Source organism: Heteronotia binoei, chromosome 5 (assembly GCF_032191835.1).
Source record: "Heteronotia binoei isolate CCM8104 ecotype False Entrance Well chromosome 5, APGP_CSIRO_Hbin_v1, whole genome shotgun sequence".
Taxonomy (NCBI): domain Eukaryota; kingdom Metazoa; phylum Chordata; class Lepidosauria; order Squamata; family Gekkonidae; genus Heteronotia; species Heteronotia binoei.
The window spans coordinates 76,347,170-76,363,025 of NC_083227.1; the positions used below are offsets into that span (position 1 = coordinate 76,347,170).

At 43.0% G+C, this 15,856-nt stretch overlaps 1 protein-coding gene across 1 annotated transcript in view; it reads left to right on the forward strand.

Annotated features, from left to right (window-relative positions):
* The first annotated feature begins 3,121 nt into the window (after positions 1-3,121).
* The window catches only part of GRIP2 (glutamate receptor interacting protein 2), a 637,553-nt gene continuing 624,818 nt past the window's right edge, over positions 3,122-15,856 (forward strand). Inside the window, exon 1 of the mRNA XM_060239631.1 lies at positions 3,122-3,443. Coding sequence (XP_060095614.1) covers positions 3,389-3,443 — 55 coding nt within the window. The 5' untranslated portion in view covers positions 3,122-3,388. The remainder of the gene's footprint in view (positions 3,444-15,856) is intronic.

Sequence of the window (15,856 nt, forward strand, 5' to 3'; positions counted from 1 at the left end):
GAAAAGGAAACCTTTAAAAAAGCCATTTCAGTTTCTGTTATTGTTGCTTAGCCAGAAGATTGCAACAAAATGGCAGCATAGAATTTGGTGGCTTTGCACATGAGGCCCAGATGCTGAAGGTGGTATTCTTTGGTTGATTTCTGCCACTTTTAATAATGAAGTATTGCTGATTATAAGCTCCTTTTGACTGTTTGGTGTATACCTTGGGTTGCATTATGACTGTGGTCTACTTTTACTATATATAAATACCACAATGGTTCATGACTGTGGTCTGCTTTTGAATTAGTTGTTTTATGTCAACTGAGCTCACCATGGATGAAGGAAGGCAGTAAAAATGCATGTTAAAATTCAGCACTCATGCAAAGAAGATATTTTCCAGTACGCCATCATGCTTCTGCAAAATGTATTAATTTACTCTGTAATAATAACCTGGTTTTGCACTGGGTCCTTTCTGAAGCGGAATGTGCTGGAAAACTGGCTGAGACCAAGTCCTATGAGGAAAGGTTGAAGGAGCTGAGTACGTTTTGCCTGGAGAGGAGACGACTGCGAGGTGATATGATCACAATCTTCAAGTACTTGAAGGGTTGTCATCTAAAGAGGATGGTGCAGAGTTGTTTTTTGTTGCCCTAGAAAGTTGAACCAGAGCTAATGGATTGTAAATAAATCCAAAGAGTTTCTGGCTGAACATTAGGAAGAGCTTCCTAACAGAGTGGGTGCTCAGTGGAACAGGCTTCGTCAAGACGTGGAGGTTTTTGAATAGAGGTTAGGTGGCCATCTGACAGCAACGCTGATTCTGTGAATTAGGCAGACCATGAGAAGGCGGGCAGAAAGGGATGCATCAATGCTTAGTTCTCATGGCCCTTTCTTACACATCCAGGGAAATGCTGACCTTCACTGTGATCAAGAAGCAATTTTCTCCAGGCCAGTTTGGCCAGGGATTCTGGAGGTTTGTTTGTCATCTTCTGGGCATGGAGCAAAGAGTCACTGGGGATGCGAGGGAGTATTTGTGAATTTCCTGCATTGTGGAGGGGGTTGGACTAGATGACCCTGGAGATCCCTTCCAATGCTATGATTCTATGAGACGTGTTCCATGGGAACACGCACATGCACACATTTCCTAGAACATTTAATCTTAAAATAGAAGAGCTGCCACACAAACACATTTAGGTAGTTGTGGACAAGGATGGAAGGACAACAGGGTGTTATGTAGGAAACTCAGTCACAGCCTTGGTCTGGTTACATGGCTTTAAAAACAGAGATGTTATTTTGTTTGAGACTATATACCAATTGTCTTATATGCTACACAACCAATTTGCTGCCCAGTCTGCAGCATGTGAAATGGCAGGATGTACTTTGTGTGATACCTTAGCACTCATGTACATGCATCAACATGCAAATACACTAATGACAAATAAGAGCCTGACAGCCAGATCCTAAGCATGTTTGCTCCCAAGTACATCCCACTGTGTCAAGTAATTATGCATAGAGTTGCAGCTGATAAAAGAATCTGCAGGTAGCTGCCATGATCCAAAGTAGAGAGGATTTCAGAGCTGGCCCTCAATCATCTTTTTTTCCCTTCCTCTTTTCTTTTCTAACATCCATGACAAAGAGTTCTGGAGAAGCTGAACACTTGCATACTGTTTTGTGTGTTTCTTGGATGGTTTTCATAATGAAAAGGCTTTTGACTTTCATAGAAGAAAGGAACTGGAACCCACCCACATTCTTCATACAAGGCATCCCCAAAGGCAAAATATGGACAGGGACTTACCAAGGACAGGTACCAGGTGTCCCTCTATTTGTCATCCTTAAAAAAGCCCATATGAGCACATGTATCTGCACCCCAAGGAAAAAAAGCAGCAGAAGAATCAAAGTGGTACATTTGGCAGCTCTGCATGCAGTGCGCCTCTGCAGTCTGTGGCCCAATGAAGTCCAAACAGCACATAGTGCTAAGAGGCAGGACGTGTGGAATGCCAATGGTACTGTTAACACAGATCTTTCAGTCTTCTTGGCTCAGCTCAGTTACTATAAACCATCCCTGTTGAACTCAGAGGGCCTCACTTCTGGGTAATCATACTTAAACCTGCACTGCCCAAGTCCATTTTTGCATCCCACTTTGCCAAAAGTACATGGCTCAATAATGCCTAATGTTACTTTCCCCCCTCCCCCTCCCATTCCCCGTCCCTGGAGGAGGGGGGGGGGGACACAACAGCATGGACCAAGTGACAGCTTTTCCCTCTGCTTGTCAGACGGGTCTTGCGGTCAGACTGCGTGGGCAATGTAATGAGATGCAACCGTGGTGGTTTGAAAGCCCCCGGAGGCCCTGACAGAGCGCACGGTTGAGGAGGAGGCAGCCGCCAACACTTCGCCTTGCTCAGCTCCCTGGAAGTGCGACTACCTCCTCTCACCCCCCCACCCCACAACTTTCCCCGCTGTAGAATCAAAGCGGAAAACCTCTTTCCTACAGGCGCCACTATGAGGTCTACCACAGATTTTCTTTAACCACATATTCCGTATGCTTCCTAAGAGACCCCCCCCACTCTCAAAAGGGGGGGGGGGTCGATGTTGTCTCTTGTAAAGCGGCCTTTAAATAAAAATACTACGCGCCGCCCAAGTCTCTGGCCTTTCTGTTCTCACCCCAGAGACTCACGCACTCACACGTGCTGCGGGAGGCCGAGCTTCCGCTTGAGACTCAAACAATACTCGCCGCCACCCGCTTGGGCGAACGGCGCCTCCAGGCTGCTCTCTTCCCAGGCTCCCGCTCGGCTATGCCACAAGGACTCTGCCGCCGCCGGGCATGAAAGGCGAAGGCTGGCCGTGGGCGTGCAGCCAGCGAGGTGGGCCGGCCACCCAGCCGCGATTGCAGAGCCCGCGGCTCTCCTTCTCCCACGGAAACCTGGAGTCACAAGCGTGAACTCCTCTCCTCCTGCTCCCCTAGTACGACACCTTCCCGTTCCCCTCCCCCCCCCCTGAGACTGGGAACTGCAGCTTCCTACTCCCGAGAAGCAGAAAGACTTCGCTGAACCCTGGTCCCGTGCAATAGACCGGGAGATCCCCACGTCGCACCCCGCCAGCCTTATTTACTGAGCCGCCCCCCCCCCCTTCGTCGCCGCCTCGGCCAGCCCTCCTCCCCACCCCTCCCCGCCTTCCGTGGTTTCCTACCGGTCCAAAACACAGATGGAGCACGCTGCACACATCCATGCCTAGTCTTGCAAAGCCTCTCTCGCTCTCCGTCGCCAGCTCGGCGTCGCTGGAGCCGCTCGCACTTTTGGCGTGGCCTGGCGGGGGGGGGACTCTCGGTTAGGCTTGCGAAGGAGAAAAGCTTCACCCCCACTCCCCTCCCCACCAAGGCTTATATTTCTGAGCTACAGCAGGCTGACCCTGTGCCGGGATGCCGGGCTGGAGGAAGAACCTGACCCTGTGTTTGCAGAGAATGCAGGATGAAGGTAAGGTCGGCTGCAGAAGCCCTCGGGGGGCAAAGCCTACCGCCGGAGGGCATGTCTGTTGCATTGCATCGTCCTGCATTCAGAAAGTGCCATGAAGCTTAGCGTCATGTCTTGTGTGTGTGTGTTGCAAAGAAAGAGGGGAGGGGAGACGAGAAGGTTGGGGGGGGGGGATTTCAGCATTGGTCTGTTTCGCCTCTGTCCCTGGGGGCATGCTTGAAAATGCAGGCTGAGGCCCCCTGCGTGAATGACTGTGTTACTGTTTGATTTGAGATCCGCTGCATTTCAAACGGGTTTGATGTCACCCTGAAAGGGAAGTCATCGTTGCAAACTGGATGATTCCCTGTTGCTTTAAAAAGAAAAGAAAAAGAAAGCCCAGTACGCCTCAGACGGGCGATGAGGTGGGCAAGTAGCTGACGTGTCTCAGTGGCCGATTTGAGGCTGCCTTCTGCAAAAAAACCAAACAAACCCGTAACGCTTGGGAGGTGATTGAGTTTTGGGATAGGAGAGCTTTGTGTTGGACGCTTCCGCTTGCAGTTATGCTCTGCGAGGAGGATCAGCTTCAAGAGGTCGATTAAGGTTCACGTGAAAGGGCCTGGTGGTCCCGCATGACTTGAGGCTGGTCTTAGCTGGGGACCGAGGATGCCGGCCGCGTGTGCTGCAGAGAGGGGGACGTGAAATTAGTGCAGAGCCTCCGGCTCATAAAAGTTTGAGGAAATGTCCCACCAGGTGGCAGAACGTTGAAGGATGCTGAAAACCTGGCTTTGCAGTTTGTCTTGCTTGGCGTTTTTAGGAGTGGTGGTGAGGCGGAGGGGAGAAATGCATACGGTCTTTGGACTTTGGGGGGGCCAGTTCTAATTTGACAGCGTGTACCGAGAATACTTGGACTCTCTCCCATGCATGATGGGACTGCCAGTGTCTCAGAGGGGTGATGTTTTCTGTTCTCCCTTTTTTGCCTCTAAAAATGCTGTCTTGTCCAAGGAGGGTTAAGACTTGTCACCTTCTGGATGGTAGCCGCCACCCACAAAGCCAAAGCTTGCCCCTTCTCAGTGTACCACATGGGTTAGCTTAGGAAGACCTTTGTTTTTGTAGAATAAATGAATGACTTCAAGGACTCCGATTTCGCTCCTGTTTTTGCCACTTGTTATTGTCTATACAGCTCAGGTGTTTTAAACAGTTTTGAATGACTTTTTGAAAAGCAAAGTAGTCCTGTAAGCCATGTAATTGTAATTTCTTTGCAGTGTTAAACTTGTTCCTGCTGTCTGGATGTAACACCGTGGAAGAGTGGTTTTCAGCAGTGCCAAAGTGCCTTCCTGTTCTATGAACTGGGGGGGGGGGGGACTTTCAGATGATGTGTTTCTTCAGGGATGTTGGCAGTGCTGAACCACTGACTGAATTAAAAGTGTTGCTTTTATGATTTGTATTTCTGTTTAAATCATGTTTTCTGACTTTTTGGCAAGCCTTGAGCACCTTTTCCTCTATAAATTTGGCGAGCGACTTCATTGGATCCCATTATCCTTTGGTGTGCCATCAATAGCTGGGTGCTCCGTTGCTTGTATATTGGTTGCACTGCCTGGCTTCTTAATGTCTCCAGAAGTAAAAGACCTTAATAATTCATTTGGATCTCAGATACATTGCAGAGCTGTCCTCTGGAAAGTAGAATCAGAAGGGCCATCCTTCCAGTTCCTGATTAAGTAATGGGTGTTGCTTATTTAGACTTGTGGCCTGTTGATTCCAGAGCTCCACATCTGCACAATTTCTACAGTGGGAACATCAAATTGTGATACTATTACGGAATGAGCTTTTGCAGTGTCACTGAAACTTTGGTCTGGCAGTTCTGAGCTGATTGCTGGCATCACAATAAAAGAAAATTGCCAAGCAGAGAAGGCAAGGCTATCCTGACAGGGTTCTCTTTTGTTTCTCCTTATAACATTGTCCTGCTTTCCAAAGAATGCTCTGGAGAAATATGTCTAACCAATTATGTGGTCAGCTGTGTATGCAACAACAAGACATTTCCAACAGAATAGATTCCGAAGCTTTGGGGGGCCCATAGTAATAACCTGAAGTTAGAAGGCAAAAAGGAATTTGTTTGATCTAGGATGATGTGCTGAGTATCTTGGGCAAAAAAATTCTGCCTCTCAGCTTTTGAAATAACATCTTTTTCTTAAAAAAAAGGGGGGGGGGAAGAGAACTTAGCAAAACTGTTTTGATATTTTGCAGGCTGAGACTGTACCCTTCCAGTGGGAAAAAAGAAATGGCCCTTGCCAATATTGCAGTGTGCTGTTCAGCTGGCCTCCAGACAAACTTTCCCCATTTTACCTGGTGTAATAGCATTTTGTGCTCTCAGTCTCAGCACAGCCTTGCTCAGGTTTTTTTTTTTAATTTTAAGACCAACTCTACCTATACTCCCATTTTCCAGTTTTCTTTGCATCTGAGCAAGTTGTTTCTGCCTGTTGTTGCAGTGTACCCAGAGCAAATAGGGCATGTTTAGTTCAGCCATCCATGGCTTGGAGCTGAAGACTCAGAAGTCCATTTTTGGGTAAAGAAATGTACATTTAACTATGTGTGAAGATATACTGGCACAACCTGAGTTTATTTATGTCTGTAGGAGACATCCCAGTCCCCACCACACCTATAGGGTTGGATCCTAATGAAAATTTCCGTGTATATATGTGTGTGTGTGTGCAATTTTGGCAGATTCCATCCCCCCCTTCCTCCTTGAACTCCAGGTACCACCATTTCCTGTTCCTGGAGGTCCCACATCTTCATGAAAAGACATCAGCTACATAAATTACCCAGGGAAGATTTCAGGAGCTACACCCCAGTTTTTCTGTGTGATTCAACTCTCAAGACAATTTTAAGACCATATTTAGCAGTTGTATATTTTTAAAAAGTAGACATTTGAAATGTGGTGCTGGGAGAGAGTTTTATGGATATCATGGACCTCCAAAAACACAAATAAATGGGTTCTAGACCAAATCAAACCTGAAGCTACATTGTGGAAGCTACAATGACTAAATTGAAGCTGTTGTACTGTTGTCACATTATGAGAATACAAGAGTCACTAGAAAAGACAATAATGCCAGGAAAAATTGAAGGCAGCAGGAGAACAGGAAGACCCAACATGTGATGGATTGACTCAATCAAGGAAGCCATGGCCCTCAATTTGCAAGACCTGAGCAAGGCTGTTCATGATACGAGTGTTTGGGAGGTCATTAATTTGTAGGGTCAGAAGCAACTTGACAGCACTTAATCAAAAATGTTGACAGCCCTGCTGTGCAGACCACGCTGTACACAAGAGAAGAACTGATTCCTGGGGAATGGTGTCTGTAAGGACTCCTAGAAAATTTAGGGCAGAGGCAAGATTTGAGGTGGGCGTTCTCTCACTTAGAGGATTTAGCTCCTGGACTACATGAACTCCCAACAGCTTGCATAGATGTCATTTTTTAAAGTTGTGCTGACATGGAATATTCCAGATATTGTATACATGTTGCCAAAGATTATGATTTGGATCCCAAGCCTTGCTTCTGCTTTTGTTGTATCAGTTATGGGGGCAGCTCTTTGTTGTGCCATGCAGTACTTTTAATTCTATTATTTATTACATTCAGTTTATTTATTACGTTCAGTAATGCCAAACACTTTCCTGCTGTTGAAAGATGCTGGTCTTTTGCTTCCATCTAGTGATGGAGGAACACACTCCACATGGAGGAGCATCCTGTGCAGTGGGAAAAGGTGCAGCACAAGTGAAAGCAAGGCTTAGGATCCAAATTGGGTTATGTTGGGCCCAGTGTTTCTGCAAAATAGCATCAGGGCACACATCAAATGGTGGACACCTACATGTGATGTCCACATGTAACACAACAGTGAATTTAGCACTCCTGGCTAAAATCAAGTCAGTTGTATAGCTGGATTTCAGATTTTTTGTGCTGGGCCATTCTTTGCCAGTTATTATATGAACAGGAGACTGCAACACTTCAACTTCGTGAATAACTTTCTCTGCATGAATCAGCTGGGGAAAGGGGGGGAAGTTAAAGCTGTTCTTCAGATATTATAGGATGGGGTTGCTGCTGCATTGTTCCTTTCTTTCCTCTGCATTTCTCTAGTTTATATGGCTCTGTGATGGTTACCTAGGAAACAGCTGTAGGAGTGTACAATGGAATTTTATTGGCTGTATCATTAAGCTGACTGTCAGAGTTGAGGGGAGAGGTTTCCATTGGTAGGTTTGTGCTGGTGGAAGCCCGGAGAAGGAAACAGTTTATTATGTGTTTTGATTTATAAGATGAAAGGATGCTGTTAAGTCTTTAATAGAGTATACCATTAACATAATTTTTTAGCTGCATAAGCCATGGCACATATTAAGAGATAGAATTGGAAGAACAGAGGGTTGTTGTTTTTTTGTCTAAGAAGGGTCTTATATCCCACATATGTTTCAAACACAAAATTGCTTTCTGTCTGAGAGTCCAGTTTTTATGCAGATATAAAAAGGAGTCCATTATACTTCTTGGCTGGGTATATCATCCCTGATACGTCTTTTGGGGGTGGGTGGATATTCCTGTATTTGTTTAATTGGTTGTCATTAAGGGGCACAGACCAATGAAATTAGTGGGTTGAATGCAGCCAGTTGTTCTGCTCGATCTCTCTTAACAGTAAGGAGGGGCGCTCACTGTAGCCCCCATCCCACATGGTGTTTATCCGTGCTGGTCCCAAGACTTGTAGCATAGCCTTTTCAGTGGTCAAAAGGGACCCACTCCTCCTTTTTTCACCAGTGGAATATCTGGTTGGATCAAACTCACTGCTGAGAATATGGTCAGCAGCAGAGAAATGGTTGGTTATATCCACAGTCATCTAGTTGACCACTCTATTTTCCCAAACCATACAGAATGACTTGGTCCTGTACTTCCCAAAATAGAAACCAGAGATAAGCAGCCAAACCCAGTTTTTTAAAAGATGCAACTTTTTCTGCTCAGGAGATTTTGTTGTATACTCCCATCTTCCACACCTGGAGCAAATTCTTTTGAAAATGTATAATGTTTCCTGATTTGACTATTAGCATTAGCATTCTCAGTTACTGGGGGATGTTTGCCTAAACAGATGTATATCTGGGGATGACTAGCACTGCCTATGTGAGTGATAACTGTAACTGGTTGGATCTGAAAGTGTTGTTGTGCCGGTGTAATGGCAGTGATGCCAGCAGAACTGCTCTTCCATTGGTGAGGGAGGGAAGGACAGTTTTAGCCAATGTCTTTCTTCCACCGTGGATTTTTGTTTTGCTCTCCCCATATTATTTTTAAGTGAAGAATTTCTGGAGTCTTGGTGGGTTGGAGGAAGAAAAGGGAAGTATAGAAGACCTAGTCTGATTGCTGGCAGTGCTTTGGATCCAAATCTAACCCACTGTGTCCATTGGCTTGTAGAAATGGAGGATATTAAAGATGAAGCAATGTAAAAAATAGCACATTATCCATTGTAGTTAAATAGATGTAGGTTAAATAGATACGAAAATATTTGCAAGATTAGACCTAAACTACTAATATTCCACATAACCTTTACAGGTAAATCTGCGTTCAACGATCTGTTAAATGAGTAAATTTGGATTTAAGCTATTTAGCCAATGGGACAAAATCCTAGTATTTTGGCTTAACTGGTTTGGTTAATAGGGCCACTACTTTATTCATGAACTTTAATGAGATTTTTTTATCCATTACCCTAAAGTCTCAGCTGGATGCTATAAAGTACCACATTACTGTTAGCGGCTGTCAGCCAATAATTAGCAGGCTTGCTTTTAATCAGCCAATCAATTAATTCACTGATTAAAATAAATTGTAACATATCTCAACATAGGGACTATACAGAAGACATTTAATGAAGATAGCTTATTTCTAACATTTGTGGCAAGATTTCCCAAAGTAGGGTTGCTGAGTAGATATATATGTATATGTGTGGTGGGAGTGGAATCTGAGAAAGCAGGTGAATCCAAAGAGAAGCTGAAGGATATTGTATATGCCTAGTTCTTTTATGGTACCATGGACGTGGTTGCAAATATGTACAAATGTAACAACTACTGTGCAATCGTAAACTGAGTTATACCCTTCTAAGTTACAGGCTTCTAAATCCATTGAAGACAGTGAGTTTAGCAAGGTGTGTAAGTCTGTTCGGAATTACACTGTTAGTCTTTCAACATAGAGATGGAAGGCATAAATTCTTAATGGATCATTTTTCAGATTGATGTTATAAGTTGGAACTGAACACTTCCCTGTTCTACTGATTTCAGGTGGGAAAAGACTAGACATGGATCATACTTGTTGATCATACTTGTTTGTCTCACTAACCTGTTAGAGTTCTTTGAGGGGGTGAACAAACATGTGGACAAGGGGACCCAATAGGCTTTGTTTACCTTTACTTCCAGAAAGTTTTTGGCAAAATTCCTCATCAAAGGCTTCTAATTAACCTCAATAGTCATGGGGTAAAAGGACAAGTCCTCTTTCTGATGGATCAAATACTGGCTAATAAATAGGAAACAGTGAGTATAAATGGGCAATTTTGGAGGGTGGTAAGCAGTGGGCTCAGTACTGGGTCTGTTGCTTTTTAACTTGTTCATTAATGATTTGGAGTTGTAAGCAGTGAAGTGGCTAAGTTTGCAGATGACACTAAATTGTTCAGGATGGTGAGAACCAGAGATCAAAGGGATCTGCCGAAGCTGGGTGAGTGGGCGTCAATGTGGTAAATGAAGTTCAACGTGGTCAAGTGCAAAGTAATGCACATCGGGGCCAAACATCCTAAATATAAATACATGTTGATGGGGTCTGAACTGTTGGAGATTGACCAAGATTGGAGTTGTGGTAGATAACTCACTGAAAATGTCCAAACAGTGTGCAACTGCAATAAAAAAGGCCAACGCTATGCAGAGGATTATTAAGAAGGGAACTGAAAACAAATCAGCCAGTATCATAATGCCCCTCATTTGGTGCAGCCTCATTTGGAGTACAGTGTTCAATTCTGGTCACCATACCACAAAAACAGTGGCTACTCAAATTCCTCTAAGAGGCCCACAACCACAGTTTGAAGACATCAACACTACACGTATCTCTGCATTTGAATCACAAATGTATTTTGCCACTAAATGTAGAAGCTTCATTTCGTTATCATGGCAGATAACTGATGATTGGTCTGTCCTCTGTTATGCATTTGTCTGAAGCCTGTTCAAAGCCAACTGAACTAGTGGATCTTCATTTACAGTGACCTCATAAGTCATGTGGTTTATGAAGAAGCGCTTCCCTTTGCCTATACTGAACCCACTGCTAATCTGTTTCGTTGTGTAACCGCCCCCCATGTAAGACAAAATAAGTTGTCATTAGTTGTTCTTTTCATACTAGTAAATGTTATAAATGTTAAATGTTTTTTTTCTTTTGGGGGCATCTTTTTTTTTCTAAATACACAAAACAATAAACCCCAAACACTAACCTCACAGGTCCGTACCTGTTCTGTGTGCATGTACACACACACACAACCTGATGTACAACCTGTTGTGCATGTACCAACTGATATATGATTTTCGTTGCTGTTTTGTGTGCCTTTTCTAATCCTATATTCCCCTTTTTGAGATGGGGAGATCAAAACTTGTACGGAGTTTTCCAAATGTCAGAGCACTGTAGATTCATATAGGTTTATATTTTCTGTCCCTTTCCTAATAATTCCCAGAACAGAGTTTACCTTTTTCACTGTTCTTCTACACAGGAGCTTCTTTCGTGGGTCATCAGAGTCAATTCAAACATCAGTTCTTTGAAGAGTTTAGTCAGCTCTAAAGCCATTGATTTCAGCAGTCTTGTACTGAATTAACTCTTCATAGGATTGGGCTAGTGGAATCTCATTTGCCATTTCATTGCCCATTTAGTCAGTTTGGAGAGATTCATTTGGGGTTCTTCACAGTCTGTGAAAATCTATAAAACTTGGCTGCCTCACTGCTCATCTCCTGACTAGATATAGGAATAAGTTAAGTAGCTCTTATCACAGTGGGAGGAACCATTGCAAAAATATTTAGCACTCTGCTTCCTATCTGTTAATCAGTTACAGATCTGTAAGACACCTTGTTCTTTTATCCCTTAGTTGCTCAGTTTACTCTGGAGCTTTTGGTGAATTTCAGATCCATAGGCTGTTTTCAGCAAAGTCTGAGGCCTTCTTCCAGCCTGAGAAGTAGCTCAGTGGAAGAGGCAGGCTCAAACTTTGCTAAGGTACTCTATCCCCTCATCTGAAGAAGTATGCATGCATACGAAAGCTTACATTCTGAATAAAACTGTTGGTTTTAAACGTTCAACTTGACTCCTACTTTGTTCTACTGTTTCAGACCAACACAGCTGCCCACTTGGATCTATTTTGCTAAGGGAAGTGATAGGATCTAATGATGCCATGATACCTAGCAGACAATCCCTATCTACTTTCTCTGTGATTCAGTGATACCCTGAAAACATTCTAAAAAGTTTGCAAGGGAGGACAACTTTTATAGAAGCCATGCTGATTTGTCCTTAGCAAGGCTTGTTCTTCTGGGTGTTTAATATTAACAATGTATTGTTCTAATTTTCCTGGGAGAGTAGGTAGGTTGACTGGTCTGCAATTCTTTGTTCATCCCTCAGTTTGTTTTTTAAAAAAAATCAGCAACCTTCAAGCCCTCTAGTGAGGCAGATGAATTTAATGAAGCTGCATATTTTTGTTAACAGAACAGCAGTTTTGCATTCATGTTCTTTAAAAATTCTCAGGTGATTGACGTCTGACTCTGGTCACCCATTAATTTGTAATTGATCTATTAAGTTTAAAACTCTCCATTCTTTATCACCAGTATGTGTTGTAATTCTTCAGACATTTCCCCTGAAAACAATGATTCAGATTGGGGGTGCATTTCTAACTTCCACAGATGCAAAGAGCTGATTGAAAGTACAATCCTAAAAAGAGTGATATCCTTCTTAAACCCACTGACATCAAGGAACTTAGAATGGTGTATGTTGAGGGCTGCAGTCTCTCTACAGTTAATACAATTATTGCATTACTAGCAATGGTTAATGGCTGTGTAGTACTGACTGCTTAGAGGTTCTGCTCTACAGAATTACTTGGCTCTGATTTCCTGACAAGGCATTCCAGTGTATGATACCAGAGCAGCACCTTTTCTCAGCAAAGCCTTTGTTCCCACACAGATTGCTCTTCCCGAAATGTCCAGCAAAATATGATTGACAGCTGCAAGCATTTATGGCCACTTGTGTATACCCTGTCATATCATAATTTCTTAAATTCCAACCCTTAATTTTGGGCAGAACGCTTCAGTTTTGCCTGGGAAGCAATTGCTTAAATGGTGCATAAGAAGTTATGGGGCTGCTGTTTGTCGCTAATGCTAATTATACAGGCCACTGCTTTTAAAACAAAATGTTAAAATTGAGGCTCTGACCTCCAGCAACTTTTGCAATGTATAGTGTGGAATTAGAATGGCTTTCAAGTCTCAGCTGGTAATACTTCAAGGAAAATATTCATACATCAGACTCAGAGGACAGTTGCCCAGAGTGTGGTGTGCTTGCCTTGCCTCACTTCCCTTTGCTTTCTGTTAAAATGTTGATGGATAGAAGCAAAAATGAGGATTTGTTCATAGTGTTATCTTCTGTTCAAGCCATTTCATCAACCTTGAACCAGTAAGTTCAAATTGAATCTTTCCCAGGAACCTATTAGGCGTGTTCTCTCAGCCTCAAAACCATATCTGCAGTAAGAGGACAGTAATATTACCTTACAGGGTTATTGTGATGTTTACTAAGGAATATGAAGCATTTTAAATATTACTATCAGTGCTTAAAACAGGACAGCTAGAGCACCCAGATTATTGTTGTCCCACAAATGATGAATTATTTAAATCTGGAGCCCCAGCAAAATTGAGGAATAATACCCATGTGTTTGTAGCCAAATTCCCAGGGAGATTTTAGTGGATTACTTTGCTTGTAATCCACTGGATTCACATGTACTTTAAATGCAGCTATGGAAGTGCTGCTCTGTGGCACAGGGTTATTTCCCTTGTGTTCTGAATGCTTCTGAAGGTGGTAAAAATATGCTGTGCAAAGGGTAGCAAAATTGTGAAAAGCAAGGGATAGCTTTTTGGTTAAAATGAGAGAAAATGTGATTAGGCAATGACTAGGTAGAGAAGCGTGTTAAATGTTTTTAAAAGCATGTTTTTAAAAGCATGTTGTATTTTAGACATGGTCATTAAATCCTTAGACTTAATTTACTAATTGAAGTAGTTAATGTTTAAAATGTTCATGGGTCTGTTTTAATGCTCGTCTGACTGGAGCCCATGTATGAGTCTCAAAATGCTGAGAAGTCTCTATTTGACTGTAGCAGCCAGTAGTTTCAATAGCTTTTACAGGAAGTTATGAAGAACCTTCTCTCTATTCTGCTGCTGCTCACTCCCCTACTCCCCCCCAAGCTGTCCTGTTTTAAGCCATTACATCCTTGTATCTTTTTGTTGATCCAAGTCCTAAAAGTTTCTACATGGAAAGCGAGAATGTGAACACATGGTTAGGGCCCTAACGAAGAGTTGCAAGTGGGCTCTCCACAAGAGGTTGTATCTGTCATGCATTGTAGTTCTCAGAACTGGAAGTTATTACACTCACCATAAGGTTTCCACCATAGGTAGCCTCATTCAAGCACTTGGGGCACTAAACTTGGAAGGGGAATTGGCATGGCAGGAAAGCAGGCAACTGGCATGGTTTGTACAAGACATCACCTCTCACTAGACCTGTACTGCTGCTGCCTGGGTCTGAAATTGCCATCATGGTAGGAGACTTGTGCTACCCTTCAGACTTGTGCTACCATCAGACTCCAGGAGGAAGTTGTGGCCTTCTGTGGAGGAATGTGTGAAGTTACCCCCTTTATTCCTGCAGCTGGACGTGGAGGAGGCGGCAACATGAATGCTTGGGGTGGCAGTATAAGTTCTAGTCCTGAGCCTCATTCACAGACTCCTGTAGAAACTTTCCCTTTTACAAAATAGCTAGCATATTACTGTTATTTCAGTTATGGCTGCAGAAATCAGATCTGAACTTCACCAAAGTAAGAAATGTTACTGTGGATTTATTCCAGTTTGTGTGAGATGAGAACTCGCTTTGATTTTGCCAGAGGGTTATGATGAGAAATTCCTGGAGGGACTGTGCTTTACACTAATGTGCTGGTCCTTGGAGAGATTGATGAGCTTCCTTCTCAGCAGTGCTTGATTCAGCTGAATCACAAGCTAAACTAAAACAGATTCTTCAGAGAGTTTGCATTGTGCCCAGTTATTTTTTTGATATTCCTGTAGACATATTCTATGGGAAGGAAGAGAAATTAAAATCATAATATTTCTCCAGTCATCCTGCTTGGTGAAAGGAGCTGAACTTACCTCCAACTTCCTCCACCTCTTTTCTGAAGATGCTGGTGCTCAAATTGGATAAACGTAACATCTTCAAATTGCAGGTTTTATGATGATTCCCATTTGCCTGACTTTTTCTTTCATTAACATTAGATGTTTTTGGCAGCCCATAATTACCAGCTTTGGATCTGTACCCAGAGCTGTCTTCTGCTCAAGCAAAATTCACTGATTCCTGTGACAGTATTTAACACATTGCCTTTCGATAGGGAATTCATTCAGTGAAGCACGCTCTGCTCTGACACTTTTTGCTCCAGGTATTCTACTTTCCAGCCACACCGGATGTAAGCAGAAGGGGGCCATGGTACATTCTGAGAAGTTCAGGGACCATTTATGAATCGGGCTGTGATTAAATGCCTGAGTTAAGTGGAAGATGTCACTGGCCCTGCCAGTTGAATGGTTCTCTTCTGGGTAGCAGAGGGCAAAGATAATATTATGAAGACACACATACCCTCTGTCTCAAGCTGCAAAACAATTTCTCTCATTTATTCTTCATACAGTTAAGGGTTATCCTGTTAAATAATACACATTTTCCATTATACTTTATTGGCACAAAGCAAAGAGTTTTAGTCCCTTCCTTACAGCTGCATATGCTAACCTTGGTGTGTTTTTAACTAACTTCACTAGAAGATATTCTCAATATTTATTTGAGTTATGGATGCTGTCATCTTTTTCAGTTAATCACAGTTTTTGCTGTGGTGTTGCTTTATTTGTGGGTTTTGGTGGAGTTGTACTCTAACTTTGAAAAGATAAGTTTTGAGGACGCAGGACAGTTTTGTGGTTTTGCTTATCTGTTCTTTGAAGCAAAGATTATGTAATATCAAGATTATGGGGACTATGATTTCATGTTCATAACCAAGAATTAATGGCATTAAACAACTCTTGGGATAGGGTTTGCCCCTGATAATTTGTATCACATGAGAAAGCAGATGATGAAGATAGATGAAACCACATGATTCTTTAGTAATATTTAGCAGAAGCTGTGTTCTGGGGC